The following is a 13,667-nucleotide window of genomic DNA, read 5'->3' as shown; positions in this document are numbered from 1 at the left end:
ATATATATATTCGCATCTGTTAAATGGACATGGAGCAGTTTGGGCCACCATGGTGCGTTCAAAGACCAAACGGGCAGAACCCCGCCCTATGGCCATATTAATCAGTTGTTTACCATTTTTTATTTATTTTTTTTGGCGAAATCTTCCCAGACTTTAGCAACTGTTTAACACAAATCTTTGCGAGTGTAACTCACGTGACAGTCCCCCCCAGTCAAATCAAAGCCACCCCACCGGAAATCAAAACCATCCCTACCTTCGCTCCGATCTGATTCCCACACTGCCCGGCCTGGATGTGAACGATCTCCCTCATGGTGAGCTGATGATGCAAGGCGTCCAACTGTTCACTTTATGGTGTTTCTCAGACTGTCTGCTTTCTGCTGAGCCGGTGAGATGGACGCACTGCCGTTGGGGTGACGGTGAGCACGCGCAGCATCCCTCTCAGCCAATAGGAGCGGCCCGGTTTGATGCAGTGGACCGGTGGMTCCTGCCGCATCATCCCACTGACATCACCCTGTCCCGAACATGGAAAATTTTACCTCATTTTTGCTGGTTTTGAGTCAGATCTGTACAGAGAGGTTATGTATAATAAATCTTATAACAGACAAATGATGAAAATTCCAACAAAATGAGCATAAAACTTGTTTCAAACATTGAAAATACTATAAAGTGAAAGCAAAGGCTAGACTTAAAAACTCATTGCAAATACTGAAATCAAACACACAACAGGTTGTTTTAGAATTATTTTAAATAGTTCAGGAAGATTTTTGCATTCCAGATTTGCATTTCTGGGTATGCACTCAATGTAAACAAARCCCCCGGCTGAATTCAATTAGCCCCTACCCCTTCTTTTTTTTTGATCAGTCTTCATGACTTTGTACCTTTAAGGTAAGTGTAAACAGCCTGTTGTTTCAGACACTGAAAATGCTTCATTTTGAAAGAAAAAGACCACAGTTTAAGAGGTTACCCCTCCTATCCACGCTGAACACAGACACCACAGCATTTCTTCAAGATTACAGCCCCACCCCAGGTTTAATGACACTATGGTTCACAGATTCTGGCACACAGACATTCAAAGTAAACACAAACTAAGACAGTCTTTTCAATCATTTCCACAATTCTTATAAGGCCAAAAAGGATAGTTTCAAGTATTCAGTTCTAAAGATTTTTCAAATTTTCACTATATGTTTTGGTTTGATCTGAAATATGTTAACAAATCCTATCCATGATGGTTTAAAAAAGCCCATCTTGTCCCTATAAATTGCAYCCACCCCCCTTTAATTAGGTTTTGATTTTTTTAACTTGCTAAAGACTAAAGGTGAGACTAAAGGCGCTCCCAGCTGAGTGTGGGTAAATTTGTCCCAAATGGTCTCCATCAGATTTCATCAGTCTTAAAACTAGCATTGAAAATTAAACATTTTATTTTTGTTTCTATTAAGTTAATATTAATCATGAGTGTGAAGTTTCATAAATCTCTGTATTCACAGTTGTTGTTGTTTTTTTGTTTTAACATATCACCATGGTGAGTGAGTACATTCAAATTTACATAGGCACAATTTTGCTTCTATCTATAACAAGACACTCAAAATGGATTTTTATCCCAAATTCATGATGCTKAAATTCATCATCTCAAGCGTTCTTGAGATTGTGGAGGTTGGTCTCTAAAATTGATCAAAACTCAAATTAATTTCACAAAATTCTTAATAATCTTGTCAAAATTGGATTTTTTTCTGACATTTACATTTGTAATTTTAGAGTTCTTTTCACCTGATTTTTTTATAAAGTAAAAAGAAAGTCAACAAATCACAGACAGCCAGCTTTCATCAATAAATAATGGTTTATTTTTTAACAACAAGTATGGCTTATGTACAAGTGCATCATGTATGTTAAAAGAACAACATAATGAAACCAAACAAGTGATACTTTTAGATGTACAATCCATGGTTTTTACATTCATTCAAATCTCCAGAGAGATTCGGAGTCGCTCAGCTGAAGAGAAGCAAAACCTGAAATGTGTGTGCGGGGTCTTTTATGCACATTTATGTGAGTTCTTAACCACAACTATTTTTTTTTTTTTTTTTACGATTTATAACTAATCACTTGGGGGTTTAAAAAATAAAAATAAAAGTGTCAGATTTGGTGGCTGGTGCCAGCTGCAATTCATTCGCTGAACTTTAATTTAAAATGACTCCAAATTTGCATCTTCTCCCATCAGCACTGAAAGAGCTGCATGGTAGAAAACAGAAGCAGCAGTTCTCAGAGGAGACACTGATTGTATTGTGCCCCGTCAGCGGTTCTATGGGTGTTGCATGGGGGGGTTTCAGCACACACATGGAGCTAGATAACACTTTAGCAGCACAGACTGAGTCAAACAAGGCTGACAGCGCAGCCAGCACTCTCCCTCCCTGTAGTGAGAATCCGTTGCGAAAGATAATGTGTAACAAGTACTTTTTTTAGCTTAGCTTCAAAACTCCAATCTGTTTGCACTTTTCTTCTTTTCTCTCCACCGGTAAAGACACTAAATCCGACACCTTGCAGTTCATTGTGCTTTGAGGTGCAGCATATTTTGTTTAGCGTTAACAAACGAATACGAGATAATTTGTTAAAAGACCACTGGTAATCAATCAACAGATGAACGTTTTTTTAGTACAAGTTGCATTTGTGTCGCATCAATGGAGAAATAGTTCAGATATTGGGTTGCTGAGTTCTGTGGAAATATTATGAACAATCARTATCTTACCYGTTGCAGATAGCTCTTTGAACCTCTRATTGCATACCAGTTCATGTGAACACTATYTTATAMAGTGTTAGATCACTGTCAATCCTTAATTTGATGTTGTTTTTTTAGATAAAAAGGTATTTGTGGAGCAAACAGTTTGGGTACAGCTATCATTTTGGATAAGAACGCTACATTTTTATGCCAGAATACCTGCCTGACAGTGGTGTGAACTCCAATAAACTTTAGCGAATGTTGTTAAAATAGCATAAATCTTTGATTTTGACCTTGCTCAGACTAGCCATTAACTCGTCACTCTAGTTCGATATAAACTGATTTTCCAAACAGAGGCCTTTCAAAGAGTTATCCACAACAGGCAAGATGCTAACTGGTCAAAACCTTTTCACAAAATCAAACTTTAAAAGATCTAAACTATCCCTTTGAGTACCCAAAGGTGTTGTCGTGGCAAGACTTGTCTTTTAAACACCCTTTTCGCCGTGTTTCTGACTATCTTTCAGGTGTGTAACGTCTTTGTTAGTGCACAAACTGGATTTTAGCAGATGAAGTATCTGTAAGGTTCTTTGTGTGCGTACCACAAAACAGAAAATTTGATAACTGTAAGAATGATACCTCGATCGATGATGAAGACTCCCTGGATATATGATGTGCTGAGTTTTATCACATTTGAAATGACAAGACATCMTTCAGACGTCTCGAAAAGTTGTACAGTACTGTATTATTATTATTATTTTTATTGATGATTATTGTGAGGCTTGTAAACAGTGGTAATCACACATCCTTCTTTTGACAAAGCATTACAACTTCAAAAGCACTACAACTGTCAAGTTATACATGTATTTACGTCAAGTATACTGCCGTCCACAGACGGACGTGGACTTTGGAAGAGAAAGTGCTTCCATAATAATAAAAAAAAATAAGCCTGCCATTTTACTAAGACGTTAGTTTTCACAATGTCGTTTGGAAACATGTATTGCTTTTTTTCAAAAAATTATTTTTAAGCTCGATTTTGCGTTTTTGTGCCCGAATGAACACAACGACAAACATTAATGTTAATGCCAGAACATGATTTGGAAAACACACTTCGATGTAGCAACGATTGGCAATCGCGTCAAACATAGTTTTTTTTATAGTCCATTGATTACACTTCAAAAACAACTTTTTTTTTGAAAGATTTGATAGTTTTGTTGACACGTTCACAATAGATTTCATGCTTTTTTGTCCTCACTGCACAAAAATAAAGTGCCACCACATTAAGGTGCCACAAATACTGTAAGAATGATGTGTAGCTCTGTACAATAAGGGCACGCCATAGAGGGATATTCCAAATGATACTCTTAGTTTAAAAACAAAACTTGAGTCGAATTCAACAACTTATTTACCATTTACTTAAATTATTACATTTACATCGAAAGGGCATATGCATACTATAACTTTCATTGGTTGAAATGATTGCAAAATAAAAGTTTCTTCTTGCCCACAAAATAATCTTTTTTTTCTTTTTTTCTTTTCTTTTTTACAAACATCATTGTTGATGCAATAAACCATGTGCTGACAAAAGCAGTTCAGCCCAGTTTTATATAAATTCTAATAAATCAAATTGCAATACAGCTAGAATTYCCCTTCTGTATTCATTTTCTACATTGGAAAATAAAAGGTTAAATGATGAATGTGAAAGTGAGTCACACTGGGTTGCTTGTTGGGTATCTGTGTGTGCCGTCTGTGTTGCCTGATAGCTTTGGTTTGAGTTGGCCGGACTTTTGTCAAATAATTAAATGTCATGATAAGAGGATGAGATCAAATGAAGAAAAAAAAAGGATTTTACACAAAAAATAATCAATCACACAACCGAGAAACATGATTTTCATACAATTCAGCCAATACATTATGACCACTCCTTCTTGACAGCAACATTGAAGTAGTAAACTGAGTGAACACACTTTGCAAGAATCTAACAGTTAAATATTTAGGAAATTTAACCTAATTTTCCAATGACTGGATGTAAAATTTAGTGGTTAACAAGCCGGTATTTCGTCAAAATTTGAATTTTCTACAAAGTTGAACTCTTCGTTCATCGATAAAGCAGAACAACTATGGCTTCTTTGAACGTCTCCAACTCCGCATTTTTTTTATGAAGCAAAAACATGTTATAACACACGTCCTGAATTTCAGTTAGGTAATACAGTCACAAAACAGGCTTGTTGCTATGGGGTTACAGGAACTGGCACATCAGATCAATTACCCAAAATTCAACGTAGCATGACGTCAACTTCACATTCTCCACCCCACCTCCAACAAATACTATACTGCTGTTAATGTTTTGGCACTACGTCTACAAAAAATTTTGGTTAGGGTCCTTTTTGGTTTGTATTTAAAATAAAATAAAATAACTAAATCTCCCCCTCACCAATTTTATCAACACAAATTTGTAACATTCCATTTTTTTTCGTCCACATAGTTAAGGCGACTTTTTTTCTTAGAAATACAAACATTTTATTTAAGCAAAAGTACCAGCAATTTTTATTTTATTTTATTGTATTTTACTTTATTTCCATGACCTTTGCACTTCTTCAGAACTGATGGCATCTCTCAGTGGTATTAAAATGACAGTGATTCCACTCATTGGCTCCTAATTTTTATTTTATTAGATTATTATTATTATTGTTTTTTTCTTCTTTTTTTTCTTTTACCTCCGAGTAAATTATACGCTGGTGATTTCCAGTGACGTTCCTGAAAATTCGAAGTTACACTCTCGCTCGTGTGGTCTCGTTCATTGGCTAAATGCACAAAGAGGGCAGGAAGGTGGGAGAAGCATCGAGAAACGTAAAGCAGCTCAGTCCAACAAACTCAGCCTCAGGTAGGCACAGTCTTCATGACGCACCTGAAGTCTGAGCAGGGCAGTTCTTAACACCCCCCCACCCCTCCTGTCGCTTCCTCCTGGTGCAATGCCTTAAAGCTTCGTGTCTCGGCTCAGCACTCAATCATGTGGAGTCCGTGCCGTCGACAGTGCTGCTGTCTGTGCTGGCAGTTTCCCTGTTGCTGACAGGGAGGACCCCGGAGTCTATGGGGGAGGAGACGGTGCAGTCTATTAGAGAGGGGGGAGATGCTGCCRTACGGCCCGAATCAACGCTGGAATTCATCGAGTCTGAAACCAGAGTAACAGCCGAGTCCGGTCCAATGTCTGTGACAGGGAGGACAGCGGGAGATGTGGACTCTGTGGACACATGGTCTGAGTCAGCAGGCCGAGGGGCGGTCAGTTCTGAGGAACTACGGGGAGTAGAGGGATGAGTGGATGATTCTTTAACTGAGGTGGGAGCTAAGTCTAAATCAGGTGGTTGAGAGTCTGTTTTAGAGGGAGTAAATGCAGATTTATCTGCTTTTTGTAACGGGGGATCGCTATCAGTTTGTGGGGTAATGTGGGGCGGGGGAGGGCGGAGGAGAACATCCGAGTCCGACTCAGGAGCAGGCGAGGCGACGGGGGATGGAGGGAGATCATCGTGCATAGCTGGAGGCTCTGCTAAAGAGGAAAGGRTGCTCTCCGACAGAGGCGGACCCGAATTTGTGGCGATCCCGTTGACATCGCCGTCCTGCAGGTCTGGAGACGCTAGCGTGGAGCTGGGAGGGGGCTCAAGGGTGGGCACTGTGCAAATCAACATGGAGGCGGGCACAGTTTCAGGCATGGTGGGAGTGGAGGAGCCCAGCGACGCAGAAGGGCCTGAGTTGTCTTCGCTTGTCGGGGAAGGGGGGAGGTGATTGATTTCGAGGTGGACGCTGTCAGTCAATGGTTCAACAGAGCCTGGGACTGCGGGATGTGCGTCCGCGTCGGCTAAAAGTGGGTCCGTGATGCGCGGGGCTTTGTGTAACGGACTGGAAGACAAAAGGTGCTCCTTTTTGGCAGGTGGGAAAGTATCTTCACTCAGAACCGTTACTGAGGCTGGGGGTGAAACTGCGTGGCCGTTGGGGCCTCGAGGCCCCGGCTGGGTAGGCTGCTTCGTCCCAGGAACGGGGGCGGTCAAATCAACGGCCGAGGAGGCGGTGGACCCCATGCTGGACACGACGGTGGTGGCCGCCTCGTGAAGCGGCGTGTCGTGCACCTTGGTGTAGTCCCTGCTGCTGTCGGACGGGCCCAGCAAGAGGTGCTGCTCTCCCGGCTTCCGCGTGAGCAGCAGGGGCTGGCGGGTGTAGTTCTCGGCGTCGTCCAAGGTCTCGGGCAGCGGCTGGTAGCGTGTCTCCGGCAAAAGCAGGATGCAAATGATGCAGATGAGGGTGCAGCAGGCAAAAATGATGTGGTGGAGGAAGTAGCCCTTCTGATTGTGCAGCTCCATGATGGGGGCAGTGAGCATGCCGAAACCAGCGCTGGCCAGCACCAGGCCCAGACCACCACCCCTAATGGAAACAATAAAAATGTTAGAAATGTATGTCATGGGATCATATAAACACACACTAAAACACTAACATTTACTAGAGTTAATATCTTAAATATATATTTAAATATAATATGCTAAAAAGAAGTTCATTTCTTTGCCATCCATTATTTTTGATCTGTCATTTTAACAAAAGGGCAATAGAGAGTGCTGTTGTACCATCAAGACACTCAACTTGAACAGTTCATTTTTTTTCCTGTCGTTACCCAAACGCAGCACTAGATGGAGGTCTTGACGTTCTTTCAGCACCCTGACACCCTCTAACTGACTTTAAACAAAGGAAGCCTCCATCCACTTAGTCGTCTCAAAGATGGAATCAGTTGTTGTTAGCCACTTGATGACTTAATACCATCATCTACAAGGAGCTGAAGCTGTCAATGCAACCACAGAATAGATGTTGAGGATTCAAAGCAACCACAGTGTCAGCTAAACTGGATACCGATCAAAGAAATCCACATTCACAAACAAACACTTTACTCGTTTCCAACCGCTGGACCCCCACCGCCCCCCGATGTTACAGTGCAGGTCTTAGAGGTTTACCTGATCACTGTGGGCGTGATCTCAGCACAGAAGAAGATGCTCAGGTTGCTGACTGCGTGGGAGGAGAACATACCGATGATGGAGAAGGCGATCGAGAAGTTCCTATTCAGCGTGTCRGAGCTGTCGGCTGAAAAAGCAGGAAACACAAACGCAATTAAAACCGTTTTGCTCAGCACCTCGTGTCATTTCTGACACAGTGTTCTTAGGAAAACACAGAGGGAACATCCTTTTTAGAGAATCCTCGCTATTTTTCATTCAGTGCTATTTTGCAGGACTGTTTCTTTAAGCCATTTAGTTATAAGGACAGAAAAATCACTTTAAATTCTGAGGCTTCARCAGCATCTAATGAATCCATACAGGATCAAATGAAGGCCACAAGTTGAAGTATTATGTCCTATATATTCTGTAAGATATAACTAAGACATTATCTTAAAAATGAAACATGACAAAAAATAATGTGACACATTTTTGTGCAAGGATGAAAAGAAAGAAGGGAACATTCGTCAGAGTCCAAAACCTGCATAATACAAAACTTATCTTTCTTTCTTGAATTTTAGGACCTCAGTCATGATTAGGGTTGCCACCTTCCCCATAAAATACAGAATCGGCCTTTATTTGGCAAATAAATGCTGCATCCTGTATTGAACCAATATACAGTATAACATCCTTGGCTGAGCAACATCAGTGGAGATGATTGCAAGACAAACTGTAAAATGTGTCGGTGATTTTTGCTTTCCTTTTGCCCCCAAAACTTTATTGTAGAAATAAAACAACTTAGTTATAAAAGTACAAAACAACAACAAAAGGGTACCAGGGGGGGTTGAACAAATACAGGCTATAAAAAGTAGGCTATTAAAACAAAATTTAAAAAAAGAAATGTGTCAAAATAAAACCAGGAACTCCAAAATGACAATAAGTCTTTCAAGGTTCGTGTGMCCTTTTTATTAGTGCAGAAATGAATCGAGTGTGTTTAATGATTTAATGTGTGAACTTTATCAGCTGACTATTTTTCTTCTTTAAAAATGTAAACTTGTGTGTGCGAAATTTGACCTTGATGATTCTTAAATTAATAGAGAATTCCATTAAAACAATTTTTTATGCATTGATGGAAACCAAACCGAACGTTTCCAGTTCAGCTGAGAATTCTTTGTGTCAACGTTTACTCACAGACATGTTGGACAATTTTAAGGACCTTTTTTTTATTTCATTGACGAAAAGAAAAAGATTTGACATGAGTCAGACATTGTTCCAGGTCACACAGCAGAGCACCGGTGCAGACCTGTCAGAACTAGGGCTGCCACAAATGATTATTTTAATAATCGATTAATCTTGGCAGCCCTAGTCAGAACACAGAAGACCCAAACACCACAGTTCTTCAGACTCCAGTCATCTCCGAGACTGACTGATGTGGCTCTGCTTTCACCAGAAGATGTCAGTGATTGGGCATAACTTATTTAAACTATTGTGGTTTAGTTGATTGTTTAGGATGCTGAGTTTTTAAAGTCAAGTGAACGATCATTTATGTAATATACACTGGTGTTAGCCTGTATAAATACAGCCATTTAAAAACAAATACTAACAGATTAACAGTTAAGAAATAACAAAATTTGTTAAGAGAAAACATTGATTCTTTAATGTATATACATATTAAAAAAAGTTTTTGTAGAGCTTTCTGTACATCCAAAATATCACCCCTCACACACAGGAGTCGGGCTGTGGTGTGCGTCCCTTATTTTAATTTCTGAAACCTGGTCAGTTTGATCAAGTTAATCAGTCTACTCGTGTGTAATGAGATTTATCAATTTTACTTGTCAAAAATTTGGAAAAAGAAAATCTACTAATAATAAACATACTTCCTGGCTGCAGAACTCAAGATGCCCTTTAGGTAGTATGCCAATTATCTTTGTACATTTTTTATCAGCATTATTGTCTATTTTAAGAGCTTAGTGAAAACTTGGCTGGCAAATAAAAGCCAATATATTCCTCAAATGGCCTTAATACAGTGTTCTGAATAAAACATGAGGAAAATGGCAAAGAGATCAGAGGAAGCTGTTCTGTGATTGTAACTTGTTTCTCACAGAACCTCAAAAAGGAGAAAACAGAAAGGAAAAAGGTGCTCAGCAACAATTTAATAAATATTCATAAATAAGTCTAGGGGTTTATTGTGAGCATCGAGAGAACTCATACGGGCCTAAAGAAATGCACTTAGCACATTTTCAAAAATCAAAATCCACATTGAAATGGTAAATAAAGTTAGTAAAAAATAAAAAATAAAATAAAAGTAGAGTTGAACTTCTCAGATGAACCTACCTATGTTCAGATGGGAGCTGTACTTCCACAGCACTAGGGAGGTAAGCAGATACACAAATATTAATCAATGAGAAAGAGTCATCACAAGAACTCATCACAAGAAACTTTAAATCTCACACATTTAATACAAAGCCATGCAAACGTGTTCAGCAAAGTCTGACTGTAGTTTAACATTCCAAACATCGTTAAACGGAACCTGAAACACGAGCGCAACCTTGATGTGTTGACTCAAGTTAAGCATTAAGTCCAACCTGTTTGTTACTGAATAAACTGTTTGGATCATCGACAGGACCTTTGATACACAGTAACTACAACAACAACAACAAAAAAGTGTAATTACATTTAGTTACCCCACCCAAAACAACTTCAAGTCACACATTTTTCCAAGACGAGAGAGAAAATAAAAGGTCAGAAGTCCCTGTTTCACATTAGAATTAACTTGGAGGATTTACGCTTGTGACACATCAGTTTTTCCAGAGAGCACATCTGTAAAGTACGTGTTCAAAACTACGTCAGCAACAGCTCTGTTCTGTTCAAAGTGCTGCGGTTCTCGATGAGTGACAGTATGYAAACTTTATGCATTATTATGCTAAACACTTGCTAACTGAATATCAGCTGCTCTGCACCAGAAGATGTGAAACAACTGCCAGGAAAACATTTGTTTTCATGTTTTTTTTTTTTTTTTTTTTTTTTTTGTGGGCAGTGGATTGCTTAAAAGTTCCCTTTTATTTCAAAAATAAAAGGGAACATGACAAAGCTGAATAACCCAGCAAGTAATGTGTGTGCGTGTGTGTGGTGGGGGCGCTATCTTTTAGGTTATGTCCAGAACAGGACCCCCCATCTCAAAAGCTGCTATATTGGATCAAAATACAGTGTGTCCGGTGACTTTTGTCATGTTTTTTTATTATTATTTTTTGGCTAAATGTTTTAGTTGACTACTCAAGGTTTAGAACAGAGCCAGGCTAGCAGGTTCTCCATGCTAATCTACTCTGGTCATCTGTGGGCTCAAGCTTTTGGGAGACTGTAGAAACACAYTGACCTCATCGTATGAATTTGGACAAGAAAGCAAAATCTTGGTTTTTCAAGATGTATAAAAATCATTCTTCTCTAACAACAAAGCTGAATTTCAACTGCAAATATCTGCAGCCATGGTTTAATCGTGAAGTGGTTTAAACTCAGTAATATGACATCAGAGATGCGTCGGCCAGACAATATTTGTGTTTTTTCTTGTGTTGGCTACATTGTTTGCTATATGGTTTGTGTGTTTTGTTAATAAATGTCATTTTTTTGTTTAAATCGAGACTTGTCTAACATTTGTTATCGTCATTTTTATCATGYAAATGGAGGGAAAAAAGYTATATCAGCTTAAGGAATCGTCCCCCCAAAAAATAATAATCGGCAGCACATATTGTGGATCAGTTARCTTATGTCAAAATAAYCGGCRTCGGCCTTAAAAATCCTGTATTAGTTGATCTCTAATCAAAGGACGTRTTTTGTTTGTTTGTTTGYAAAAGTACTCACAGTTGAGCARACCCAGTTGCAGCAGCGATGCCAGGGCGGTGATGATCATGAACAAGAGGAGACCCCCACGTCGACCCATCAGACCAACTGCCGGGCACAGAAAGAGGCACGACGCCACCGCTATGCCCGCCATCGTGTAGTAGTCTGTATAGAAGTTGCGGAACCACGTGTTCTCCTTCACATCCTGATCCATCATGCTTCGGGCAAAACAGTGGTGGATCCCATACCCTGTTAGCCTGGGAACAAAGCAAACAGAAGTAGCATTGAGAAATATCATGCTATCTGACGAGTATAAAGGGGAACATTAGGTTGCACAGTGTAATAACTGGGTGGACATGAAGGAATAAAAAGAAAGTATTCACACAGGAAAAATATTAATAGCAATACGGGGAAAAAGAACATCCAGGAAAAAGACGAGGAAAAAAAAAAGACCAAGTCAACATCATTGTGTTGTCTCTCATCTCAACATCAATATAGAGGGATAAACTTCACAAATGTAAACACTGGCTTATTGACACAAAAGTACAGAGGCACGCACACACGCACAAAGAGCAAACCGAACACGCCTCTCCTCCCTCCAGGCTGTCTAATGTTTCCTGAGGACAAAACTCATGTATAATTTATGCTAACWTAGAGAGTCTGGGATGGCGTGCACTGAAGCAGGCATAAAGCTGCAGATGAGATCTCAGATGGAGCGATGAGGAGAGGGGAGATCCCAACAGAGACTCAAACAAAGAGCAGCAACAATATGGAAGAGGGAGCCAAAGATCAATGTTTTATTGATTGGGCGGGTTCAAACTGGCATCTTGGCTGCACGAAATGGCAGCTCTGACTGGCATTACCTCCACATGTGCATTCGATTTTTATTATTATTTTCACTTCGTTGCTTTTATTTCCCCACCMACATTTCTTTGGATGTTGATATGTCCTACACTAACTGACAGGATTAATACTTACGAGTTGACACACAGAACGACGATGTTCTTCCACAGGTTTCTTGTTCCGACCATTTTCACGATGCATGTCTTTTTTGGCTTCTTTTGAAGAGATCTTTGGAGTTCTGTAAAGAAAAAAAGAAACCAGAACTGGATTTTCCCCCATTTACAAACCATTTAAAGGAGACATACCATGCAAAATCCTTTTTTTAGCCCTAAATACAGTACATTTTGTTGTATTGGTCTCTAGGAGTGCAGAAAGTTGAATTTGGTCTCTCATGGTGCTGCAATAATATCTTTATATTCTGTTTGGATCATATTATTCCAGTTTGTTCCATTTTCTCTATTCCCTATAACTTGTTTTAAATAATTAAGTCACACTATATGCTGTGGAACTGCTAATGTCATGGACTTCCGGCTAGCCAATTTTGCAAATCTGCCTTTTTCACTACTTCCTGTGATTTTGTAGTCCAAGTTCAAGCATACTAACGCTACAAGTGGATGGACAAGTCTCCTGTTGACATCTTTTAATCAATTTGTRAATATAAAAGTTTCTGCRCTGCTATGTAATCATAYCTCTCCTATYAAACTACAAAAATGGATAAATGGGGAGGAGGGGCGTAGGGTGGGAAGTGCCTCATTTGCATTTAAAGAGACRAGATCAAACTTGATCTGAGACACACCCCACAACAGGGGGGGAAAGAGGGGCTTGTGGAGTTACAATAACRARRAATTCAGAACAAAGYGTTGCAGTTCCACTTTATATAAACCCCAATTGAATGAKTTAAATGTGAAAAAGAAGGATTTAAAAACATGTGTCCTTTAAGAGAGGTTTAAAGTAAAATAACGCGACTTGTCTGTAGTTGACCATGTTTCGCTGTTGGACAATTTTTACCAATAATAAAATACGCAATAAACAGCTTGGGAGAAATGCAATGCACTGTGATAAAATTAACACATATTACATTTAAACAGCAGTTTTTGTCTTTTTAACTGACTGGGATTCTATTAAACATCATTATGGAAAGGATGTTTGCAATTACAGTAGTCATTTGTGGTCAGTTAGGGCTCACCCCAAATGAACGGATTTCTAGGAATTATTCTTAAACTGAGTCAAGTCTCTCATCATATTGACATGACAGCCATTATGCTAGTTAAAATGCTCATTGCAACAATAATAATAATAATAATAATAATAATAATAAT

The 13,667-nt window shown here is 39.3% G+C and overlaps 2 protein-coding genes across 2 annotated transcripts in view; both read right to left on the bottom strand.

The window, feature by feature from the left end:
- Window positions 1-428, bottom strand: part of LOC106534039 (tubulin beta chain) — a 4,923-nt gene extending 4,495 nt beyond the window's left edge. The window contains exon 1 of the mRNA XM_014030543.1: window positions 254-428. Within this exon, the coding sequence (XP_013885997.1) occupies window positions 254-310 (57 nt within the window). The 5' untranslated portion in view covers window positions 311-428. The remainder of the gene's footprint in view (window positions 1-253) is intronic.
- Window positions 429-1,815: 1,387 nt separating this feature from the next.
- The window catches only part of LOC106534028 (solute carrier family 22 member 23), a 42,067-nt gene continuing 30,215 nt past the window's right edge, over window positions 1,816-13,667 (bottom strand). The window contains exons 6-10 of the mRNA XM_014030533.1: window positions 12,484-12,586; window positions 11,527-11,762; window positions 10,006-10,038; window positions 7,696-7,822; window positions 1,816-7,117 (exon numbers count right to left, since the gene is read on the bottom strand). Coding sequence (XP_013885987.1) covers window positions 5,713-7,117; window positions 7,696-7,822; window positions 10,006-10,038; window positions 11,527-11,762; window positions 12,484-12,586 — 1,904 coding nt within the window. The 3' untranslated portion in view covers window positions 1,816-5,712. The remainder of the gene's footprint in view (window positions 7,118-7,695; window positions 7,823-10,005; window positions 10,039-11,526; window positions 11,763-12,483; window positions 12,587-13,667) is intronic.

Source organism: Austrofundulus limnaeus, unplaced genomic scaffold (genome assembly GCF_001266775.1).
Source record: "Austrofundulus limnaeus strain Quisiro unplaced genomic scaffold, Austrofundulus_limnaeus-1.0 Scaffold6, whole genome shotgun sequence".
Classification (NCBI taxonomy): Eukaryota; Metazoa; Chordata; class Actinopteri; order Cyprinodontiformes; family Rivulidae; genus Austrofundulus; species Austrofundulus limnaeus.
The sequence above is the reverse complement of the archived record's forward strand: the minus strand, read 5'-3'. Positions and strand labels throughout refer to the sequence as shown.